The sequence below is a fragment of the Culex quinquefasciatus genome, chromosome 3 (genome assembly GCF_015732765.1).
Source record: "Culex quinquefasciatus strain JHB chromosome 3, VPISU_Cqui_1.0_pri_paternal, whole genome shotgun sequence".
Taxonomy (NCBI): Eukaryota; Metazoa; Arthropoda; class Insecta; order Diptera; family Culicidae; genus Culex; species Culex quinquefasciatus.
Window position 1 is genome coordinate 123,214,236 of NC_051863.1, and position 25,392 is coordinate 123,239,627.

At 38.2% G+C, this 25,392-nt stretch overlaps 1 protein-coding gene across 1 annotated transcript in view; it reads left to right on the forward strand.

Moving 5' to 3' along the window:
• Nucleotides 1-23,991, forward strand: part of LOC6048947 (terminal nucleotidyltransferase 5C) — a 147,476-nt gene extending 123,485 nt beyond the window's left edge. Inside the window, 3 exon segments of the mRNA XM_001865747.2 lie at nt 21,736-23,436; nt 23,438-23,488; nt 23,490-23,991. Coding sequence (XP_001865782.2) covers nt 21,736-23,436; nt 23,438-23,488; nt 23,490-23,663 — 1,926 coding nt within the window. The 3' untranslated portion in view covers nt 23,664-23,991.
• Nucleotides 23,992-25,392: the final 1,401 nt, after the last annotated feature.

The following is a 25,392-nucleotide window of genomic DNA, read 5'->3' on the forward strand; positions in this document are numbered from 1 at the left end:
GTCTACATATCTTTTATTCGGCATGTTCAGCATAATTTAAAACAATGTTGACTGGCATTGAATTGTCCTTTTCACCAAAATAAGTGTTTTGAGTTCGACATCTGAAATCAGCCAGCATTTTCATAACAAAACTGCATTTATATTTTATGATTGAATTAACTATCTAATCATATTTTAACTGCTTATTTAACTTCAGCAAGTCGAAATAATATATGTTTAAGGAACTTTACTAAAATATAGCAGAGAACTGCTCATTTTCGAGCAAAAATTAGGTGGGTCCAATATAGGACAACGAAAAAACAAACTGTGGACCCCTGTTAATTTAACCTTCAAAAATGTAGAAAAATGTGTATTTAAGCAAAGTTTCTCTTAAACATACAACAAATGCTTGTTGTAATCAACCTAAACGCATTTTTTTTTTCAATTATGAGTATAAATATAGCTGTTTTCATGTTAAAAGTACCAAAAATGCTGAAGCCGTAAGAATTGATAATTAATCAAAACTATAGTTACCGTAATCTGGGGTGAATCGGGACTACAGTCTGAATAGGGACAGCAGTTTTTAGAGCACTTAAAGCTTTTAAATTTGGAAATGGATGTACACTAGGGTGCCCAGAATATGGGACTTTTTTTCAAAACCTCGCTCCACAAGCTGAATATTGTTCCTTGACCTATTTTAGGACTCTGGGCCAAATATGAGCAAAATAGGTCTTTATTTACCCATTGATACTCGTAGGCGAAGTTTCGAATCGAAAAAATGTATGGAAAGCCCAAGTTTCTTACGGTTTGGTCTGCACGGTGCGCTACTTCCATCCAAATATTCTCAAAAGTGAGATTCTTATTGGAAATTTAATGCTCTACAACTTTGCTGTAAAACTTGATCCTGAAAAGTTATTAGCGATTTAAAAAAGTCACTTTTGTCTGAAAAACATATTTTTCACCAACTTTAGGCTCGGGTATCAATGGGTTAATCTCAACCTATTTCGCTCAAAATTTACACAGATGCTTAAAATAACCCAAAAAACCGTTTTCCGCTTGTGGAGCAGGTGGTCATTTTTTCTGGGCACCCTAATGTACACATTTTGTTGGCCTAAGTCTGTTCTAACCGAAACGGACCAGAAAAATCAAAATATTGTGCTCCAACATGGTTAAAACTGCTGTCCCAATTCGCCCCATGTGTCCCGATTGACCCCAGTTTACGGTAATTGTACTTAACTGAAGCATCATAATTGCAGTGTGAAGTGATATTTTATAATAATAAATCAATAAAAACTGCGTTTTTTTAAATAAACATGCGTGGTTTTATCAGCAACTGTAAACAATCTTTTGTTTAGTTTCGATCAAAAAAATATTATGCTTATAGTGGTTTTTGAAACGTTTTCTCTGATCTTTTTCGGAAATAAATGTGTTTAAATGTCTGTTAGGTTTTTTGTTGTTTATAGCCAAATTTGTAAACAAAACATATTTGTTTATGATGAAAAGTGAGCAAAATCCATCTTTTATTCATTATATATATCATTAGATCTACACCATGCATCAAAACATCAAATATTGGTAAAATTTGGTATAAAAATAACAGTTTGCCTATAGTGGTCCCGGGTCCACAATGGGATTATGGATTATCGGATTATGGGGTCCATAACAGGCAAAAAAAACTTTTTTTCAAATGGCTATTTTTCTGCTCAAAAACAAATAACTGATGAAGCAAATAGTCAAAACTGTTCAAAAGACTTCAGATTTCATTATTTTGTACAAAGGGTTATGAAAAAGTGCTTAAAATATTGAAAATTTGTAAAAAATGTATTTTGGCTCTACTAGGGAGTTCACTAACGGTTAAAATACCCTATACCCTATAAATAAAACCTATTTTACCTATTTTTATTTCACATTTCATCAATAATGCAATATTTAAAAATATTTTGAAATGTTTTGATTGATCAAAAAGGACAACGAGGCAACTAATGTTTAGCAAAAAAAAAATCATTGTCTTGCAAAACTTTGAAAAAACCAGTGGAATAAAATCACTTTAATTTTAGTTGCAAAATTGTTTCCTCACTGAGAAGAGGCTATAAAATCACTCGAAAAATGAACATTTATATCTATCGACTCAGAATCAAATTCTGAGTCATTTTTCCTGTCTCATTTTTGCAATTTTCTTCAAAGGCAAAGGCTGTATTTCCTTCATTTTTTTTGCATTTTTTTTAAATTGGACGAAAACACTAGAGAAACACTAAACGCCTAAAGATAGATTGAGTAACGTTTTTAAAAAGTGCCATTAATCATACAAAACATGTTTTTTTTTATACAAAAACATAAGTTGTTTACAATGAAAATAAAAAAATATATAAATTACGAGTCTGCACCAACACCAATCTTTGTAGGTAAAGAGAAAAATAAATTATATTGGATTTTTTTAAACTTTGGTAAGGAATAAGATTATTTAAAATTGATTCCAATTTTGTTTTGGGTATAGTGCTTATTTGGAGGTTTTGATAGGTCAGACATATACATAATTTATTTTTTTTCTTTTTGTTTTTTTAATACCCTTTCTAAAGTTGGACACAAATTTGTTTGTGGAAAAAAACATTTTTTTTGTGTTTTGATTTTTGTTATTTTTATTTGGAACTGAATTTTCAAACCAACAAATTTGTTAGGTGGTTTGGAGCCTAATTGCAACTTAAAACCTTGTTCTGGAAAATTAACCGTTTCGAAGCACCGTAATGTATATTTTTACAACGATTTTTTATGATATTCATGAAGAGATATGCTATAAAATCGAGTAAAAAATGGTGGCACCAGACCCCTAGACAAATTTTTTAGATTCATCCGGAAAAATGTACGGAAAATATAGCCATTTATTTCCAAATATCTCAGGGTTGTTCATGTTTTTTTTTCACAATCATCAATTCCTAGGCAACTTGGACTTAGACGATCATCACTTAACATATCGAAATCCAGTCTGCAATCCGCTAAAATCACCGCCTCCTAGCGAAGCGAAGCGAAATATCTCAAGTTTGTGCATGGTTCATGGGAAATTTGTGCTGCTCCTTTTTTGTATTCTAAGAACATTGCTGGAGTTATACATTTTTTTTTTGCTTTTTGAGTGTTTTTGGATACCCCAAACTCAAGCAAAAAACACCCAAAAAGCTAAAAAATCAAAACTCCACATTTAAAGAATTTTTGGCGTTCAAAAAACTAACGCATTGTTGTACGTAACATTTTCTTTAAAAGTTTATCAGTTTAATTAACATTATCCGGTTCGGCTACCACCCAGGAGCTGCACCAACTTTCCTTGTTTTATATCGATTTATTTTCTCCGTCAAAGCCCACCGCCGGTGGCGCCAACGAATTTATGCACGTGGCATCCACCCGACAAAGAACTGTTGTTGGTTCAAGTGGGCTGGGCTTGGTGGTGGAAAAGTATGTTTCGTGTTTTTAGTGGAGTTTTCCTCCACCAACAGTGGGCCGGGTGTTGCTGTCGGTGTGCACGATAAAAGAAAAGTTTGAGCACCTTCCTGAAAAAGTGTTTGCCCCTTCGGGCGGGATGTGGATTTATGAGGAATATTTGTGCACCATGAGCAAACTAGTTTTTTTTGTGTTTGCTGGGTGGGAAATTCGGTACAAAGTTTTTGTAGTTTGTAGAATCTGCTTCGAATTTATGAATTTTCAAGTTTGATCTACCGTAAATTTTGATTATTAAATTTCTCAGGTTGACAAACTTCACGCCCGACCAACTCTAAGTTTCTCCAAACGGGGAAGCCCCCAAACATGGCCAATCGCCGTCAACAATCTCGTTGATTCCGCGACTTTGCGCAAACTGAGTAGTCATCTTCAAACAGGCAGCGATGCATCAGAGTTAATCAACAAGTTGGCAACTCACCGCATCGCAACAATTGCTCAACCACCACCATCGCGAGTCTTGTTTGCTCAAAGGACTTAGGAACCGGCCGGGCACGATATGATGCACATTAGGCTTGAAAATTGATTAGATCCATCATCCCGTGTCTGGCGAGTCTTCACCTCCCCCCTCCCCCCTTCTTTGAGCAGATATTGATTGATCGATTGGTTGTGAAGGCGGTTCGGTTGAAATTGATGCATCGGCGGCGTAGAAGCCTATCGATTTTATGCGAGATAAGTATCTACCGCGCCGTTTCAGGAAGAGATGCATCGTTGAGTCCTATCAGCTTTCTGCATCGGGGTAGGCTTGTGGCTTTGGCGATCAACTCTTGGCAATCACGTGCAGCCGTAGCTTGCTGTTCGCTAGGAAATTGCAAAACAAAAATAAACTTATTTTTAGTATTATTTTTTGGGGGATTATTGTAATTGTAGATCTCAAAGACAATAACTATTGTTTTTGTCAAATCTACTCTAATCAGATCAACTCTAATCGCAAACACGCGCGGTCTGCAGGAAGCATGCTAAGCATGGAGACTCACCATGTGAACTGACCCACATATCAGAGAATCAACAGGGAGAGGGAGGATGCGTGGACATACGGAGGGAGCGAGTTTGAATCCCACTTGATTCTATGAATTTATTATTCATCCAAAATGCAATATTTGCCTTATGGAAAAAGTTTAACCTAATTGTAAAAATACAAAAATCAAACAAAATCTTGAGAATTATCATTGTGCACGTTACTGTTTGCTGCAGAAGTCATCGAAGCCGGGTGGAACAACCCAGCGACCGCCTCGACTTCGAGCAGAATCGGTTCCGTGTGGTTGTGTGCATTCTTGCCGCCAACAACATCACCACAGCTCCCCTATTATTCGCTGGAGAAGTGGATCGATCCACTTCCACGAAACCACAAACACACACCGAACTACCGTCGGCGGCAACTTGCGGGAACTAGACCCAGAACACGCTGCACAGAAGAGCCACTAGAGCAAAATGTGGAGTACAACCCCGAGTCGGTTCCAAAGAAATTGAGCCAGTAAGCAACAACTCGGTAATTGATATAATTAGGCTGCTTCCTGTATTGACGAGGCAGGCCGTGCTATTTACATTTGCCCCAAGCTGGTGCGAAAAAAAAACGTAGCAACCCCGTCGTCGTCCGCCACAGTTCCTAGGTTTATTTTTAGCCCAAATACGACGCAGTTGGTAACACTTCTTCGTCGCCGTTCTCGTGTGAGCAGCCTACTGCGTTGAGTTTCCGCTGAAGGTGAAACGTGCGGAACTTGCTCTGTGGCGATGCGTTCGAACTGACTTCGGCTGCTAACCGTACAATGAATCAAACTTGCCAAACCATCAGAGGTCACACCGTAGTGAAAGGGGGCTTCTAATCTGCAAGAACATCGGCGGTGGCGGTTAAATGTCAAATCCAAAGTGGTCATCTGACGACCTTGCGTCCCCAGCACGGTGAATGTTGTTCTACGGGGTAATATCGACTTCCATAGGGGAGATTAATGATGCATGGCCAACTGCGATGACGACGACTAATGTCAGGCAGTCAGCCAGCATGTGATTATAAATATTTGGTGCCGAAACAAAGTGATCTGCGAAGAGGTGTTTTTTTTTTTTTTGAATTAAATATACTTTATTGAATCTTTCTTATAATAATTACATTTGGTTTACATAATAAGTGGTCAGCTGTGGCTCTTCAGCTTTAGTTTGCTTTTCGTGATTTAAACACTGTTCATATTCATAACTTTAAAAGTATATGATTTATCATTTTTGTAACACTAGGTACAATGAAGAAAAAAATTAAGAAAACATAACCTAACCTAAAACTAACTTAATCTTACCATAAACTAAACCAATCCTTGAATCAAGGGGTATTCAGATATAGCACATTTTTCCCTGAATTTCAAACATTTTTCTTGAATCTTCTGATCCAACATTTTTACTTCTGCTAATTCATGAACCTCACTTGATCTTGTCCAGCCAGGAACATTCAAAACCATTTTGAGTACCTTGTTTTGGACACGCTGGAGCTTCAATTTATGAGTTCTAGCGCAACACTCCCAAACAGGTACTGCATACTCAATAACGGGGTAAATTATTTGTTTGTAAACTGCTAGCTTATTTTTCAAAGATAACTTTGATTTTCTGTTAATTAAAGGATACAAACACCTGATGAGAATGCTGCACTTGTTCAATATTTTATCTACATGCTGTCGAAACAATAGTTTCGAGTCAAGTATGAGACCTAAATATACAACTTCCTTTGACCAGGGTATTGAAACATCATTCATTTTAATCAAAACATCATCCTTTGGGACAAATCGGGCCGATTTGGAAAGTGGAAAAATGATGGTTTGAGTTTTGGCTGCATTTATGCGAATTTTCCAGTCGCCAAAGTATTCGGAAAGAACGTCAAGACCCTTCTGAAGACGGCCAACTAAATATCTGGTTATTTTACCCTTATAAATAACGGCAGTGTCATCAGCAAAAAGTGACAACACACCATTACCAGGAAGAGTAGGCAAATCAGATGTAAAAATATTGTACAGAAGTGGGCCAAGAATACTTCCTTGGGGAACCCCAGCATCAATGTTGAATAATCCAGAAGCAATCCCATTCAGAAAAACCCTGAACGATCTCTCCGAAAGATAGTGCTGGATAATTTTGATAAGATACATTGGAAAACCGTATAAATACAGTTTATGTATCAAACCATCATGCCAAACATTGTCAAAAGCCTTCTCAACATCCAACAAAGCCATAGCAGTTGATTTAGACTCAAGCTTGTTCTGCTTGATGATTTTAGTTACTCTCGTAAGCTGATGAGCAGTATTATGCCCTTTCGGAAGCCAAACTGCTCATTCAAAATTATATTATTATCGTTGGTAAAATCCAAAAGCCTTGAATAGATGACCTTCTCAAAGAGTTTGGACAGACTACTCAAAAGACTAATGGGACGATAACTTGTTGGCGATGTTGGATCTTTTGAGGCTTCAAAATTGGTATGACTTTGCCCAGCTTCCAATTGGTGGGGAAGTAACCAAGTTGCAAACATTTATTGAAAATATTGGCTAGATGTTGAAAGAACTGATCACTCTGTTTTTTCAACACTAGATTAAAATGTTATCAAAGCCAGGAGCTTTCATATTTTTCATTTGTTTAACTGCAACTTTGACTTCCTCACCAGAAACATGGGAATCTGCAGGAAATTCAAAGGTAGAGTCATTGATTGTTGAAATACTATTGGCAACTGATGTTTCTTTACGGCTGGTCATGGAAGCGCCAAGATTATGTGAACTAACAAAATGAAGCCCAAGTGCATTTGCCTTTTCCTCGGATGTAATCAAAGGAGAATCCTCAACAATAAGAGGAGGAATAGGCTTTGGTTTGTTTTTAAGAACTTTTGAAAGTTTCCAAAATGGTTTTGAATAATTCCCAAGCTGGCTTACATGTTTTGAAAATTCTTGATTTCTGATATTGTCAAGTCGGTCTTGTATGATTTTGTTCAAATTGTTAACTGAAATCTTTTGTCATAGTCCCCAGTCCGTTGATATTGTCTCCTATAAACATTCCTAAGTCTAATCAAGTGTTTAGTATCTACGTCAATATCAGTTACCTTAAAATTAACAGGAACCTCCCGAACGTTGGCAGCCTCTGCTTGGTTGATAGCCTGCTGGATCACCTCCAGCGAACGATCAATATCAGCAGAAGTTTCCGGGTGTTGATCATAGTCGATGTTGCTGTCTACCACTTGCTGAAACTGCTGCCAGTCAACGTTGTGGTAATCTTTCCGGGTTGGTTGCCGCTGCGGAGTAACGGAAGCTCCAACCTCCACAACCACCGGATAGTGATCAGAACTCAACTCTTCAAACACCTCAGGATGAGCCACGTTCTCAGCCATATTGGTAATGAAGAAATCGATGATTGAGTGATTCCCAGACCGAGCCACCCTCGTTGGACGATCCGGACTCACAACGTTGTAGTATCCGTTTTGCAGATCGTTGTGCAGAATCACTCCGTTCCGATTCCTCCTGCTGTTGCCCCAAACTTCATGCTTCGCGTTGAGGTCACCAGCGATGATGTACTTTGCGCTCCGCCGTGTCAGCTTCTGGATATCGCTCTTCAGTTTTGCTGCTGAACCATCTCTGGAATTCACCTGACGTGGGCAGTATGCAGCAATGAAGAGTACTGGGCCAACCGAAGTGGGAATTTCCACCCCAACGGCCTCGATGATGTCCAGCTTGAAGTGTGGCAGCCGGCGTGGCTTGAGATCACGATGAACAGCGACAAGCACACCTCCTCCTCCAGAGGTGGTCCTATCGAGCTGCGTCGCGATCTTGTAGTTTTGCAGATAAACTTTTTCACCGGGCTTCAGATGAGTTTCCGTGATGGCAGCTACGTCGATCTCCTTCTCGCGAAGAAAATCCACCAGCTCTAAGTTCTTCCTCCTAATGGAGCAAGCGTTCCAATTCAGCAGCTTGAGGGACCTACGATCCATACTGGATGACGAACGAGGTCAGCACTTCAATCTGCTGGGTCTTGGTTTTGCATCCACGCAGTGCAGCGGACATCTGTTTGAAAATATTGAGGAGTTCGGTTGAGGTGTAAAGATCATTACCATTTTCCTCAACTGCTGGTTCTTGGGTTGGTCTTGGCTCCTGGCTGAAGCCCGGTGGTGGCGGTCTCGGCTCCTGGCTGGAACCCGGCCGTGGATGATTCATCTCAGCTCTCTTCCTGGGATCCAACGGCAACGGTGCCAAGTTCGGGACCTGGCGTCGCGGTTGAAGAGGTGGAAAATTTTGCTCCACCAGGGCTGGAGGAGTTCTACGACGCTGAGGCTGATTCTTCGTCGATGCTTGCTGCCGAATTTTCACGAACTCAGCTCTCTTGGGGCACTTTCGGTCGGTTGACGAATGCTCACCGTTGCAGTTGAGGCACTTCACCAGCGAATCTTGGATGCACTGGGATGTGATGTGCGCATCGGTACCACATTTGGCGCAACGACGCTTCAGGTGGCAGTTCTTACCTCCGTGCCCGAAGCCCAGGCAGTTGAAGCATTGTGTGACGTCACGATGCACTGGTCGGTATCGCTCCCACGACACGATAATGTTGAAAACCGCTCGGATTGCCTTCAGCTCAGGAAGCGTCGTCGATCCCTTAGCCAAATGCAGCAGGTAGAGCTGGTCACGGTACTTGATGTCTTTGTTGCGTCGGCTCATTTTGTGCACGGCCAACACATCCAGTTTCAAAACTTTTAGCTCGGCAGCTAATTCCTCCACTGGCATGTCGTACAGACCTCTGACGACGATTTTGTACGGCTTATCCATGACGACATCATGGGTAAAGTACTCCGCCTCGTTTTCGGTCAAGTAATCCTTGACCAGTTGATAGTGCTGCCTGGATTGCACCAGCACCTTAAATCCGTCCTGACACAGACGAATGTTGCCTTGGACTTTCCCAGACTTGATGAGTTCAACCAGCCCCGCACGAAAGTCGATCGTTGCTGCTGATTGCCTCACATAAAAAGGAGGCAGTTTCTCCTTTCGCTGTTTCACTTCATTCTCCTTTGCTTCCGCTACCTGGTCCTCGTCAGGCAGTCCAGCGAACTTGTTGTTCTTCAAAAGCTGCTCCTCGTGCGATGAAGAGTTCTCCTCCTCCTCATCCATCGGTACAGTACCGTCGCTCTTTTTCGTCTTTTTGCTGTTCGATGTCACTTCCAAAAGCACCTTCCTTTTGGAAATTCCCGGTTTTTGGCCATCAGTTGAGGCCTCAACCTTCCTTTTGGAAATTCCCACTTTTTTGCCTGCTTGAGCCGCAGGTAGGGCAATATTGCCGGCGTTTTGCGCCGGGACGCGACGAGTCATGTTGATTCAGACAACCTTCACCAACGAATGCTCGGATAACAATGACGAAGAGGTGTTACCTTCTTCGAGTTTGGACAAATGTCAAAAATAACCACCTTGGCGGTGATGTCATTTGGTCATGATTGAGACATTACAGCGAGGTGGTGCATGTGCAGATTGCAAATTCGTGTTGTTTGATTGTTGCGCGAGAAGGTTATCGAGAAAATGATAGCTTGTTAGCGATGATTGACAGGGCGCTGATCAAAATATGATGCATTATTGCTGGTTTATGTGAAATGAAATGTAATTCTCTTGTAACATGTTTCTTCAAGTGCAAATTTAAAATTTCAAAAAAACTATTCTCCATTCATGAGGAGGTTTGTGAGGCCTTTCTCCCACTTTTTTTCTCAGTTTAATCCTCATACTAATTTAGTATTTTTGTTCCAACGTACTACAAAGTTGACAGATCATCAACCGTATGGCTTCAAAGATTCCGTCGGTGGGACTACGGCTAAAAAATTATACACTTTTTTTATTTCTAAATAACAAAAACAATTCAAATCAAACCGAAGATTTTATTAAGTTGATATCTAGAGTTTTATTCATAAGGTCGAATAAACAAAATATTATTCATGCTTTTCGGGTATTTAAAAAAAAATCGTGAATTAGGGCGATTTCTGAAACCCCGAAATGCAAAATATAAAAATCATGCTTATCGCACCTTAAAAAAAACTCCAGAAATGTTTCCAAATTGTTTACCAACATTTCCCCAAAATTTGGCGAAGTTAGGCTTTAGATGCCAATAGTTTAAAAAATGACAAATTCTCACTCTTTAAAAGGATAACTTATGGTCAAATGAAACTGGAAGATGCAAAATAGATGCATCTATCCTATTTTTTTAGCCTTGATACCACTGCGACCAATAAGAGGAATATTGTGGTGTGACCTTTTTTTATAGCAAATCAGGTTAACCCAACATCATGGAACGATGAGAGGCAGCTCCTGTTTACTGCGTGTTGTCCCAGTTAGGTACGACTTGTTTTATAAAGTCTATCACCCTACTAAGACAGAATATATTGATATTGGAGGGCTGTAAGACCCCTTTTCCGAAAAATGAAATTCTACTTTGGGTCAGGGCACCGCAATTGCAAAGCAGGTGCTCTGATGTTTCATTTTCAATATTACAAAATCTACAAATTGCGTTTTGGATTTTCCTCATATTGAATAAGTGATATTTACATGGACAGTGACCAGTTAATAAACCAGCGATCACCCTTAAATTCTTTTTGTCTAGTTTTAGTAATTCTCGAGAAAGTTTCTCTTTTGGAAAGATAAATCTTTTTGCCTAGAAGAATCGGTAGAATTCCAAATAGATTGTATTGTTGATATTTCCCACCGTTTGAGCTCCATTTTTAGAGAACAGTCTGGAACACCAAAGAAAGGTTCTGGGCCAATGAAGTCGGCATCAGATCCTTTCCTTGCCAGGCTGTCCGCTATTTCGTTACCTAGAATTCCACAATGCCCAGGAACCCAGTAAAGATTAACCGCGTTATTTTGAGATAATTGCCTTAGTAAATAGATTCCTTCCCATACTAGTCTTGACTGGCAGGTATACCCTTTCAGAGCATTCAGTGCTGCCAAGCTGTCAGAAAAGATACAAATATTAGCAAATCTATAATTCCTTTTAAAGCAAATGTGCAAACATTCAATTATTGCATAAACTTCGGCTTGGAAAACTGTTGGATATTGTCCCATTGAAACAAATGTTTCAATTCCTGGGCCAAAACTCCTGCTCCCGTCTTGTTGTTCATTTTGGAACCGTCCGTGTAGAACACAACAGAGCCTGGACGAAGATTAGGCCCACCATTATCCCACTCGTAGCGACTTTTAGCGTCCACTGTGAATGGAATGTCATAGTTTGCCTTGGTCGGCATCCAGTCTACTATTGAGTTTAACGCCGGATTCAGAGTAAAGTTTTTAAGGACCTCTAAGTGCCCAGTCAATTCTTTATCCTGAATTCTTGTGGATCGATTCATTAATAAAGCACTTTTAAATGCTTCTAATTCTACAAATTTGTGAAGAGGAAGTAAATTTAACAAGGAATTTAATGCGGCAGATGAAGTGCTTTGCATAGCTCCTGTTATTGAAATGGTGGCTAATCTTTGCAGTTTAGCTAGTTTATCTTGTGATTTTTTTTCCTTAACTTTTGGCCACGAGACAAGTGAGGCGTACGTAATTCTTGGTCTTACTATACATGTATATATCCAATATATCATTTTAGGGCGAAGGCCCCATTTTTTCCCAAAAGTTTTTTTTACACACCCATAGAGCATTAATTCCTTTGTTTAATACATTATTCAAATGAGTATTCCAGTTAAGTTTCCTATCCAAAGTAATACCAAGATATTTCACTTCAGTAGAAAACTCAATGGTTACTCCACGAATAAAAAGATCCTAAGTAATAGTGAAAAAGGCGTATCCATTTTTTCCAATTGGTCAAAAAGTTTGAAATCCAAATTAACGGTATACATCAACCAGAGCTTTTGCACCAAGATTTTTGTTACAGATATTTTAGTATTTTCGAAACTACGGGCAATATAGTTATATTTTTTATTCATCTACTAAATCTACTAAGAAATTCACAAAAAGCCCATTTTTATAATCAGATTGATGCAGGATTGGGTCCGGAAGTTTGTCAATTTAGAAATAAGAAGACAATAACTTCCTTGGTTGTTGTGCACCCTTAAACTTTTTAGAATATTTGTATTTTAAGCCTAAGTATTGGTGATTTTTATTTTTAAATCGTTTTTAAATCAAAATTTTGATTTTTTTAATTTTCCTTTTTTTAATCTTACATTTTTTAAATCTTGAATTTTTAATATTTTGGATTTTTTAAGTTTTGAATTCATAATTTTTTGAATTCATAATTTTTTTTACTTGATTTTTTTTATTAGATTAGATTAGATTAGAATAGATTTAAAACATTAAATTTTTAAAATTTAAAAATCTCTGGATTTTTTTTTGAATTTCAAAATTTTAAAAAATTGAGTAATTCTTTAGTTTTGAATTTTGCAAATCTCGAATTTATTTTGAGTTTTAGATTTTTTGTTTGTTTTTATTTTATCTAAATTTATGATTTCTAATTTTTTTAAAGTTATTATTCCTAAATTAAAGTAAAAATGGCATTTCACTCCTTTCAAATTCGTTAAAACGTTGGAAATCCAAATTCAACTGTTTAGAATTTTTGTTTTTAGCCTAAGAATGTTTGAATTCAGATCTACTGAATTTTTAATTTTTTTTTAAATTTTAATGTTCAAGTTTATTTTATTCAAAATTTGAATTTTAGAATTTTTTTTAAATTTTTGTCATCTTTAATTTTTTTTAATTTAATTTTTTTTAAGGCTGAATGTATAGTTTTTAGAATTTATGTTTATATTTTATATTTTTAAAATTACGAAATATTTGTTTCTTTTTTTTAAATTTTAAACAGAATTTCTAATAATAAGAAATTGTAAAGTTTTGAATTTTGGAATCTAGAATTTTTTAATCTTCAATTTTTATTGAATATTGAGGTTTCAGCGCGACTGTGTTTCAAATGTAGGTGGCGCTAAAATGAGGTTGCTTGCCAAAAATCGTATTCCTTTCTGCTGGGTTGAAGAACAAAATCGCTTATTTCTCATGATTGCTGGCATCAATCTTAATGAAACTGGTTGCAAAAGACGAGATTTTTTTCGCTTTAACATAATGAACATCAAATTTTGGGCGCGCAAAAAAAAGTGAACTTTTTCTTTAAAAAACATGTTTCGGAACACGAAAAAATGGCTTTCTCCGTATATATCAATGAAATAAACAGTTATATAGTTGAAAATAGATATGTTAACGTATATTCAACAATTTTTATTGATTATTGACAGACTTTGTTGCCAAATAGTTCAAATTACTATCTTTTACTAAATTTACAATTTTCTCATCGAAAAATCAAACAAATATTGGAAAGTTGTACACCAAATTGTTGGAAATATTGTTTTTCATTTGATTCCGGCATAAGTTTAATAAAAATGTTGATTTTGAAGGTAAAACACATTTTTTTCGAAAAATCATAGGTTTACGCTATTTTTTCATAGGTGGCGACATGTGTCTTTTAGCTTTGCTGCAAATCCTCTATTTCCTCTTCTATTTTTTTAATATTTTTTAAAAATATTTTTTTGTTTTATTTTTGAATTTGAAATATTGTAATTTATGTATTTTTAATATTTGAACCTTTTTTTAAATTTTATATAAAAAATGCTTTAAAGGTGTTTTTGATGACCGCTAGACGGTTTCCAAAACACAAAAAATACTTTTAGACCTTTTGAAAAATCCTTTGATTTCAGCAAAATTTTGCAATCTAGGTTTTTTTTTTTATTTTTGATGTTATGAGCTCAGAATTTAGATATCTTATTATTTTTTCAAATAAGAGTTTTTGAATTTTCAGTGTTTTGCATTTGTTTTTCTTTAAATATAGAGCAACATTTGAGAAGGGCCCAAAAATAGATATATTTGTGAATTTCCGAATTTTTTATGTTTTGAACTTTGATTTTTTTCCAATTTGTTTTTATTTGTGTCTGATTTTTTGAAAAAAAAAATAATGATTTTAAATAAAATTTGCAATGGCTTTATTAAATCTGAAATTTCTTGGTAAATCCACAGTTATTCGTGTAATTCTAGAATTACTTGTTAATTCCGCAGTTTTGCACATAATGAAAAAAATCCCGTAAAACAAACTTATTTCACACTGGAAACTCACAAATATTCCAAATATTTTTTAACGAACCCAAACATGCAAAATACGGTTATACATGCAGAAAAATATATTTCAAATTGTTTTCTGTAGATCAGACTTCCATTTTTATGAAAATTTTGAAGGTTTACGAATTACAAAATCCCTTGATTTTTCGATTTTGAAGGAAAGGTGGAGGGTTTATATTAGTTGTTCCAAAAAATTTCTGATAGTTTCAAATAATACTAGGTAAATTGAATGTAATTTGTGACACACTTACGATAATCCTTGCTATTAATCCCATTATGATTGGTCAGTTATTTTTGATGTTGGAATCTCTTTGACTTAGTAAATAAGACTTACAGAATCTGGACTAGAAAAGTTTTAAAAATTCCAAATAAATCACGATTTTTTCTAAACAGTGCATGCAAAGTGTTGCTAATTAGTTTTAGTATGTGACTTGATGTAAAATGTTTCCGGTATTCAATTTATAGCCTAAAGTTATTATAAGAGTAGAAAATGTGAAAAGTTGGTCAACCTTCATTCAAGGACTTTGTACCAATCCAAGTATAAAACTTATCTTATCCCCGTCACAATTTAATTAAAAAATTAATAAAAGGCACCTTTCGCAGTCCCCTGCTGCGCCTCGGTCAACCAACAATATCGGGGACAATGTCAATGTCTTGGCGTGAGCTGTGCACCTCCAACCCAACCTGCTTAACGTAGGTGGACTACCTTCACGTGTGCAGCTCCCTCCAAGCTCTCTGATTAATGTATTCATATTCGCGTGAGTATAAATCAGTTTTATAGAGCACCAACGGTGGCAACACCGAAGTAGCCCATAAATTGCCTACGGTTAATCCAATCCACCTAGAACTAGAGTCGGATTGGTCCTGCTGGGTTAATTCTGGGTTGAGATTTATGCGGTCGAGACATCGTCTAACGAAAAAAAAAGAGCAGAAGTAATTATTTAGCCTGCCTTGGGCAATTCCGTCTGCCGGAATCGATTGGAAGACCTCCAGCCGACCATGTGACCATAGCACGCAACAACGAAAGAATTCCTTTTGACTCTGACTACCGTGCATTGAGGGATGCCCTTCAAGCGCAGATTCGGAAATGGAAGCCCCTTCAAATTGGTTCACGCACGCAGTACGGACAACCGGAACGGCCTTTGCCGATCTTTTGGGCCGAATCGAAAGCCGTCCGAAGCAGAAGCACGCGTAATCGTTGATTTGAAACGCTTTTTGTCGGAAGTTCCCAAAAGGACGTTTATGTTTCATCATGATTCAGCGTGAAAAAGTAATGTTGGCAGCGGAACAAAATTTGCTGACTTTTTTTGTTCGCCAACTAGGTCAATTGGTATGCGGGCAAAAGGTTGATTTAATTACTTTCCGTTTTGGCGACGAAGTTCCTCTTTCCCGTTCCCAACTAATCGAGTTACTAGTCCGGGATAAAAAAGATCGAAAGAAAATGTGCCACTTTGCTTCTGCTGGTCATTACGGAAATTGAACGTTGGAGGGTTTAATTGAGACCTTTTCTAGATAAACGTTAATGAAAGGGTGACAGAATTTGACAGCTGAATTATGTGTGTATAAAAACAATGGTCGTAACGCTTTCTTAGATTGTATTCTAGGACTACCTTCGCAAAAAAAACGTCAAACTCCAAGCGAAACTTATTTGGAGATACTGTGGAGATTTTCCCTTATCCTTTTTAAAAAAGTGGAACATCAACCCTCACTTGCCTTGTCCACGCAGAAAAATGTTTTGTAGAATCAGCCTGTATGTTTTGTTGAATATAATCAACAAAATTTTCCACAAAAGTATTTTGTTGTTTTGAAAAAGCTGCTTTGACGTTTAATGTTGATTCAACAAAAATCTTGATTTTCAAATCAACAAAACGTTTTGCTGATTTAAATATGCTTTATTTTTCTACATGGATAAAAATCCTGTAAGCTAATCCGGTAACTCTAGGTTGATGAATTTGTCAACATAGAAATGTTTTTAAAATCGTCAACGTTTTTTTCCGATTTCGCTGTAAATGTTTTCGAATTTCCGCAAAAAATCAACGTCTCCAAGGGAAGCAAAGTAGGGGAAATATGCCCATTTTAAGCCTAATAAGCGGTCGTGTTTGAATGATGCTAGATAACCTGGATTGTTCCGTGAAATTCATTAAAACCAAGTACACCAACGAGTAGAGCAACTTTTTGTGAACATTTCTGTTTATTTTCACTTTTAATAAAAGTTATGCTATTCCTTTTACAAGCATTTACAAAAAATATTTCAAAAATGCATTCTAATCAGTCGAGTGCATTGGGCCACACTTATTTTTCTATTTTCAGCTTAGTTCTTTTTTTTTCTTCCAGCGCTCTTTTGCGTCTGCTTAGTGCTGCCAAAATTGATGAAATTTTAAGCGAACACTCACGAAAAGTAGCATTTATAGCGAAAGTTTCCTGGCAGCACTTGCTCACTCCAACAGGCACTGCACCAGCATGTTGGTGGTGTTGGTGGCCACCTTTTGTTCTTTATTTGCCTTCGCTCCTCGCTTGGTTTTCTTCAGCCTTCGATTAGAATCGGTATTCAAAATTGAAACGTCAAAAGACTTAGCGCGTTTGTTTTTTTGTTGGTGCTTGCTTATTATTTACATTTTTTGGGATTATTTTTCAAGTGAGTGACTAAGTAACGGTCAAAAGAACATGTTGCCGGTAATTGGAAGCAATTGTATATCTTAAGCGCTTTGAATTCGACTTTCGTTCCCGAGCAGGGGTAAATAACACGGGAATACCAAATTTTGGTATTACTTGGACAAATAACAGGGACCATAATGTGCCCTTGGTTGCCCAGTAATAGATGGTAAAATACCATGAAATCATACCAAAGTCTAGTATGTGGAAGGGCACAACAATACCAAACCATGTTATTCCAAGGGTAAAATAATACCTCAAAATAAAACCATTTTAATACCAAGTTGAGGTATTCTGGATTTTTGAACATTGCTTGAATACCAAAACTTGGTATTGACATGGTTTTGTTTTTAAGGTATTCCCGCGCCCTTGGAAAATCAGATTTTGGTATTCCTGTGGTCTTCCACATACATGATTTTGGTATGATTTCATGGTATTTTACCATCTTTTACTGGGCAACCAAGAGCACATTTTGATCGCTTGTATTTGCACAAGAAATAACGTCATGATTCGAATTCCCGGACGCTTCGAAACCCGGACACTTCAACTTGTTTTATCAATTATTTGGATATAAGTTCGCAGTATGAATGTAAAAACTATGTTATTTGATGTATTCTAACATCAACTTTCAATTAAAGTTTGTTTGAACGCTATAGTTAATGCCAAAACAATTAAATAAAATAAAATTATAAGTTTACCAAAAATGCGAAACATTTCAACGGAAATATTTCATAGCCGTCCGAAGCACCGGGAAGACAAAGCAGAAATTTATGTTTTTGATTTTCTTGAATTCTAGCCATTTTTATTAAACCTATCGATTGTTTTGATGTTAACAGCTTATTTGAGACCTAAAGAATGCCATTCACTAACAATTCAGTCCAAATTTGTGCGATTCATTAGCAAAAACGAGTGTACGGAATTCGAAGCAAAAGTGTCCGGATTTCGAATCAGCTTTTAACAGTGTCCGGGATTCGAAGCACAACAAGTCATTTTAATTTTCAAATTCTGATGAAAAATTGTTAGAAAATACATATTTTGCATGCATTCTCTTAAAACTGACTGTTTATACTAAATCCTGATAATATTTCTACATTTCCAACTTATTACATGTTTTTTTGCCAGCTATAACAAAAATAATATGGTACTAAGTGTCCGGATTTCGAATCATGACGTTACCAAAATTTGGTATTTTCATACCATTTTTAGTGCAACAGTTGCAGTTAGTGAAAAAACGGAAATGATCCATATGCAACAGCCAAATCTACTCACCTGATGATTCCATGTTGTTCTTAGTGATATTCTTCACCACACCGAATGCATTTGTCATTGATGAACGGCCCATGCTTGAAGTTCTTGAAGATTCTAAAAAATAACAAGATTGAAAAATAAGTGTTATTTAAATGAAACTGGATTGAAATTCACCAAAATTCAATAATCTGTCGATTAACTCGTTGGGTTTATAAAAAAAATTGAAAATCAGCTTTAACATTTTTGGATTTCAAGTCATTTTAACGCAAAATTAATTAACTCATGAAAATTTATAAAAAAAAATCCCATAGTTTCAGAGGAATTTGATAAAACACTTTAATACCAAAATAATACTTAAATGTGCCATCCTGACTTATAAAATTTTCCACAATTTCAAGTCATTTCTTTAGGGGGTATATCAAAAATGTTTAAAATCAAGTTTGAAATTTCCGATTTTCAATGAAAGCATTCGCTTTGAGACATCATTTTAGTGCAAAATTAATTATTTTGTCAAAATTGGTCAAAATTTTCCCATAGTTTCAGAGGAATTTGATAAAACACTTTAATACCAAAAGAATACCAAAATGTGGTGTTTGACAATTGACAAATTCTGCAATTTTGCAATATCAAAACAATACCTTAAATTGGTATGATACCACATTTTGCTCTTGCATAATCCTTAAGACAAATTTTAAAGGGTCCAGGAATACCAAAATTTGGTATTGATACCAGAGAAAGGTATTATTACGCATTTCCCTTGTTATTTACCCATGCTCGGGTTATGCAGTTAACCTCTGATCTTGCGTATGTATGTGTGTGCCACCAAAATGATGAGAAATGGTCTAGCAAAATACAAATTATGATCAAAAGTGCATTAAATTTGATCTTTTTGGCCAGTAAGTGGCATAAATTTGCGTGCTTACTCGAGGCGGTGCTGTTGCTGGTAAGTTTATAGCCTGAAAAGTATTTTTGGAGCTTTAATCGAGCATCAAACTCTCCATATGACGAAGATAGGTGTTTGATTAGAAAGGGTATATTTCCCCTATGAAGAGAGTAAAGAGCAGCGATGGAATAATCATCATCAATAGAAAATCTTTGGACGTTCATCAGGAGAGAAAATCCCAAGGGAGCATGGCTCTCCTCTCTCGCGCACGAAAGATCGGTAAAAGGAATCTAAAAAAATCATCATCACTACAACACTTCCAAGTGTAACACACGTCGAAAAATTACCTGTCACATTTTGTAGATGGGCAACGAGTGTAAACAAAGTGAAATGATTTGAAATGGTTCTGACCAGGATATTCACAAAAAATCATCACAGATTGATTTTCTTGACGAATTTCGAGAGCGATTTATTTTACGTGATTTGCCTCCTCTCTCTTTCGCGAGTGAAGAAAGTTCGCAAGCGAAAATGATTTGTTTGCGATTATTTCATCCCTACAGAGTAAAGAGTAAAGAATAAAGAGTAAAGAGTAAAGAGTAAAGAGTAAAGAGTAAAGAGTAAAGAGTAAAGAGTAAAGAGTAAAGAGTAAAGAGTAAAGAGTAAAGAGTAAAGAGTAAAGAGTAAAGAGTAAAGAGTAAAGAGTAAAGAGTAAAGAGTAAAGAGTAAAGAGTAAAGAGTAAAGAGTAAAGAGTAAAGAGTAAAGAGTAAAGAGTAAAGAGTAAAGAGTAAAGAGTAAAGAGTAAAGAGTAAAGAGTAAAGAGTAAAGAGTAAAGAGTAAAGAGTAAAGAGTAAAGAGTAAAGAGTAAAGAGTAAAGAGTAAAGAGTAAAGAGTAAAGAGTAAAGAGTAAAGAGTAAAGAGTAAAGAGTAAAGAGTAAAGAGTAAAGAGTAAAGAGTAAAGAGTAAAGAGTAAAGAGTAAAGAGTAAAGAGTAAAGAGTAAAGAGTAAAGAGTAAAGAGTAAAGAGTAAAGAGTAAAGAGTAAAGAGTAAAGAGTAAAGAGTAAAGAGTAAAGAGTAAAGAGTAAAGAGTAAAGAGTAAAGAGTAAAGAGTAAAGAGTAAAGAGTAAAGAGTAAAGAGTAAAGAGTAAAGAGTAAAGAGTAAAGAGTCAAGAGTCAAGAGTAAAGAGTAAAGAGTAAAGAGAGTACTTTGATCTTCACAGAAACTCCTCAATTCCGATCAATTATTTTTAACTACACCAATTACACCGTGAGAAAAAATCCACCCCCTTCTCCTTATCCAATACCTAAAACAAGAGCACGGGTTGGAAGTTGACAATCAAGGCCGTCGGGTTTCCTTAGACCGGGGACACTCCCTCGCCACCATCGTGTGCTCACGCTACCCAGCAAGCAGTGCTGGAAGGTAATTTGAGACCCAGTTTTATTTACGTAACAACAACAACAAGTGGTCCGGGCGTGACATTGGCCGTCATCGATTGTGCAACCTCTCAGGAGCATGACATGACTCGCCACGGGAGGGCGTGGAACCACCGTGGTCAGGTATTTCAAGTTCAACGATTTGCACCAGGACCTGTCACTCGGTGGACACTGGACACGGTAAAAAAAAATCGGATGATGGCGCGACAAAATTTACAATTTGAAATAAATTTTTCTCACCGTGCCTCACTCAATCGTGATTGATAGCAGGTAAATTGATTGGAATTCACTTTTTGCTGCGTGCAACCTTTATTCAAATTTCTTGTTAACTAGCAGCTGAAGGGGTTCGCTTTAATTTGGTGAGCCTTAATCGATCAACAGAAAAAAAACTGGTTCTGGTCGAACTTGAACTCGAACTTGGCGATCACGTGAGGTTTATCTATGGAACGCCGGACTACACACGTGTGTCCTTTGGTTATGGATTAGTTGCGTTAGAAATAAAGCTGGCGATAAAAATTATCGAGCAGAGGATATGACGTTCGTTTCGTTTTATGGTCACACCTGGTTAAGCGATAAGGAGGGTGGAAAAAGTGGGTCGATGTGACGGCGTGCTATCGTTGTGGGTGTTTAGTAGTTGTTTGTGACAAAAGGATTTTTTCTATTATCTTAGAACACTCGTTCAAGCTAGTAATATCATTTCAAAAATGATACAATTTATTTCATGCTTTCAACGTCCTATCTCCATTGCGTCATGGCAACAGGGAGCGCGCAAAAAAGAAGATAAAACGTCCATTTCCGCAAATCTAAATAACTTCGCGACGCGAACCGCGACCGACCTTGGCGGGTATTAATAACACACAACAAGAGCGTACAAAATAACCGCATCCGCCCGAGCAAGGTGGGCGTGTTTCATCTTCTATTTTTTTTTCTAGCGTGTTGGTTAAACAACTTTGCTAACGTTTTTTTTCTCCTTCTCTTTTTTCCAGTGCGGAACTTTGAAAGTTCCTGACTCGTACAACACGAGGATCATGGACGGCTATCATGTGCAAAGTCAGCAGCAGCAGCAGCAGCAGCAGGACTCCAGCTACCAGCATCAACACAACGGCTCCTACCAGCAGCAGCAACAACCGCCGCAGCAGCATCACTTGCAGCCACATCAACAATACCACAGCAACAAGCAGCAGTTTCATCACCAACACAAGCAGCAGCACCACCACAACAGCAAAGTGACGTACACGACGCATAGCTACGCTCAATCGGATGCCGGGTTTGTGTCGCCGCCGCCGTCGCCACGCTCCAACAGCTCACTAGCGAGTTGCTCATCGTCGTCGTACTCTTCCGGCTCTTCGTCGTCTTCGTCGGCCGTTTCGTCGGCGGCTTCGACCTCTTCGGGGCTTTCGTCGGCCGGGTCGGAGAATGGATCGTCGTACGAGAATTTGGACAATTCGGCGCAGCGGTTGGCGGTGCTGTCGTTCGAGCAGGTCCGCAAGCTGGACGAGGTGATGAACGAGCCGGTGGCGATCCACGGGAGGGGAAACTTTCCGACGCTGGAGGTTCGGTTGAGGGATTTGGTTAACATTGTGCGGGAGAAGCTGGAGGCGGACATTGGGTCGGGTGGGGCCGGGATGATCGTGAAGGACATCCGGTTGAACGGTGGGGCTGCTAGTCACGTGCTGGCGTTGGAGGCGCAGCCGTACAACGATTTGGATTTGATTTTTGCGGTGGAGTTTAGCTCGAACCGTCACTTTGACCGGGTCAAGTCGGCGGTGTTGTCGTCGCTGTTGGATCTGCTGCCGGAGGGTGTGGTGAGGCGGCGGATAACGCAGTGCTCGCTGAAGGAGGCGTACGTTGGCAAGATGGTCAAGGTGAACAATAATAATGATGGCGATCGTTGGAGTCTGATCTCGCTGGGTAATTCACCAGGGCACAAGAACGTCGAGCTGAAGTTTGTCGACACGATGCGTCGGCAGTTTGAGTTCAGCGTGGATTCGTTCCAGATTATGCTCGACTCGCTACTGCTGTTCTGGGACTGCACCGAAAAGCCGATGATAACGGAGAACTTTTACCCGACCGTGGTGGGTGAGTCGGTTTACGGGGATTTCCAGGAAGCGCTGTACCATCTGCAGAAGAAACTGATCTCGACGCGGCAACCGGAGGAGATCCGTGGCGGTGGACTGCTCAAGTATTGCAACTTGATGGTGAGGAACTACGCTCCCGTTGACCAGCAGCGGATAAAAACCCTGGAGCGTTACATGTGCTCGCGGTTCTTCATCGACTTCCCGGACATTGAGCAGCAGCGGATCAAGCTCGAGAGCTACCTGAGGAACCACTTCTGGGGCGAGGTCGAGGAACATCTGCAGTACCAGTACCTGATGCATTTATACGATGTCGTCGAGCAGAGTACGGTCTGTCTGATGGGCCACGAGCGCCGCCAGACGCTGATGCTGATCGAAACGCTCGCCATGCAGGTCCTGTACCGTGAACAGCAACAGAACGGTGCCGCCACGATCATCACGACCACGAGCGCGATGCCCCACCACCACCAGCAGCACCAGCATCATCAGCAGCAGCAGCACACCACCACCACTCTGCACCAACTCCAGCCGCTCCAAACTCAGCTCTCCCAGCTCAGCTTACAACCTCAGCCACACTCACCAGTGCAGCAAACCGTAATCCACCACCACCACCACGCTCAGCAAGCCTCCCCCCCAGACGCAAACCCTCCAGCTGCAACACCCCCACCCACACCCTCACCCCCAGCAACACCCCCCAGCAGCATCCCCAACAACCCCAGCAAACCCACATCTCCCTGGCACCGCAACCGGCCGGCCTGCTGTACGCGAACGGAATCTACTACGCGCCGATCGTCCCAACCACGCTCTGCACCTGCAACACGACGTGGCTCACGACGTGATCAGCTGACGGCATCAACACCAACGCCGTCACCACCACCCTGCTAGTTGGATCGATCGACGACCAAGCTGCCGCCGCGGAAGAAGCAAACAGTCGTTTTACAAACATTTTAGTGTCGAATAGATGAGATCGCTAGGACAAGTCTCCTTCCTTCTGCCTTCCCCTCTGCCACCACCCTCGGTACCTGTTGTGAGATGTGTGTCGCCCGGAAGGTAACCCCCCCACTCAAAAAGTACAATCTGCACAGCGAAATTTAGGACCCCGCCCTCTCACTCTTGCCAAAGAATCTTTATGAGTTGGATAAATATGACCAAATTTCAACCCAGCAACAGCGAGGTGGCGTTTACGTTTGATTTAATTCCCAGTGTGACCCCCCCACCCTTCTCTTTGATCCGCAGTCACTTAAGGAGGTATTACACTATGACAAACAAACTCGCACTTTTCACCAGTTTGACAGCTCGCCTGCATGCATTTTGCTATGTTTGCGAAGTTGCTAGTTTGGCAAATTGCCAAACACGAAAAAAAAGTGCAAGTTTGTTTGTCATAGTCTAAAACCTCCTTAAGTAGAGACAGCAACCACACGTGTAAATAGTGTACAAACAACCAAAGCAACACACTTAAATCTGTTGTAGATAGAACATTCACGCGCACTAGCCGACGTGTTTTTATCAGTGTCTGTGTGTCTGTGAATAAAAAAAATCAAGCGCGATATTTTGTGATAACACGCACGAAGTTACTGCTGCGTGTGCGTGAGAGAGTGAGGAAGAAAACGGGGCATCAAAGCAATTTTTAACTAGGTGTTCAAACAAAAAAACGAGCAAAGTTTTAGACGAATAACAAAGCAAGACTTGACATTTTCTGCCCCTCTCTCCCTACTTCCCTGTGGACGCCATTGTTGCTGGGTTTTTCTTACAGGAAAGAAAACATTTTTTTTAAATCGTAGCAGGCCGTAGTGTGATGAGATTTGAAATTTTGAGATTGGAGCAAGACTTGTGAGCTTCATGGATGTTTTTTTAAACTGATAATTCTGTGTTTGAAACCGAAGACAACTTGGGCTGTCGAAACTTCTAATATTCTTAAACATTTTTGATCTTTGCTTAAAAATTATAAGATTTTTTAAATTAGTGATTTTTTTTTTTGCTCCAAATTTAACACCCAAATAATAAAAAAAATATTGTTATGTTTTTAAATTAAAAGTTTGGCAGAAAATAAATATGTTGAAAAATAATTTCTTTGTAAAAAAACAATTTGAATATTTCAGTTTTTTATTGTATCTTTTTTGTTTTGTAAATTTATGTTCTTTTACAAAAAGAATATTTTAGAATTAAAAGCTAAATTTTACACTCTCTGGCAAATGTGAAAAATAAATCATTTTCAACAAAAAACTTTATTTTGTGAAAATTTATATGATTTGTGCATAAATCTGAGCGATTTTTTGTCAATAGGAATATAACTCGTTTTGACAGACAGGAATTGGACTGCATATTTTGAATATTATCTTTCAACAATTAATGAAACAAATCAAACCTTTAGTTTTTTTTAACAAAATAAAAAAATATCGTTTATGGAAAATTAATTATTTGGCTTTGTGAACTTACTCTACATTTTTTTAAATAATATTTTCAATCAAATTATGTGCCTAGTGCATGAAAAAAAGTCACTATTAAAAATAAAATGTATTTTAGAATTTTTGCAGTATTTTGCTCAAATCTGATCAATTTTTATGAAAA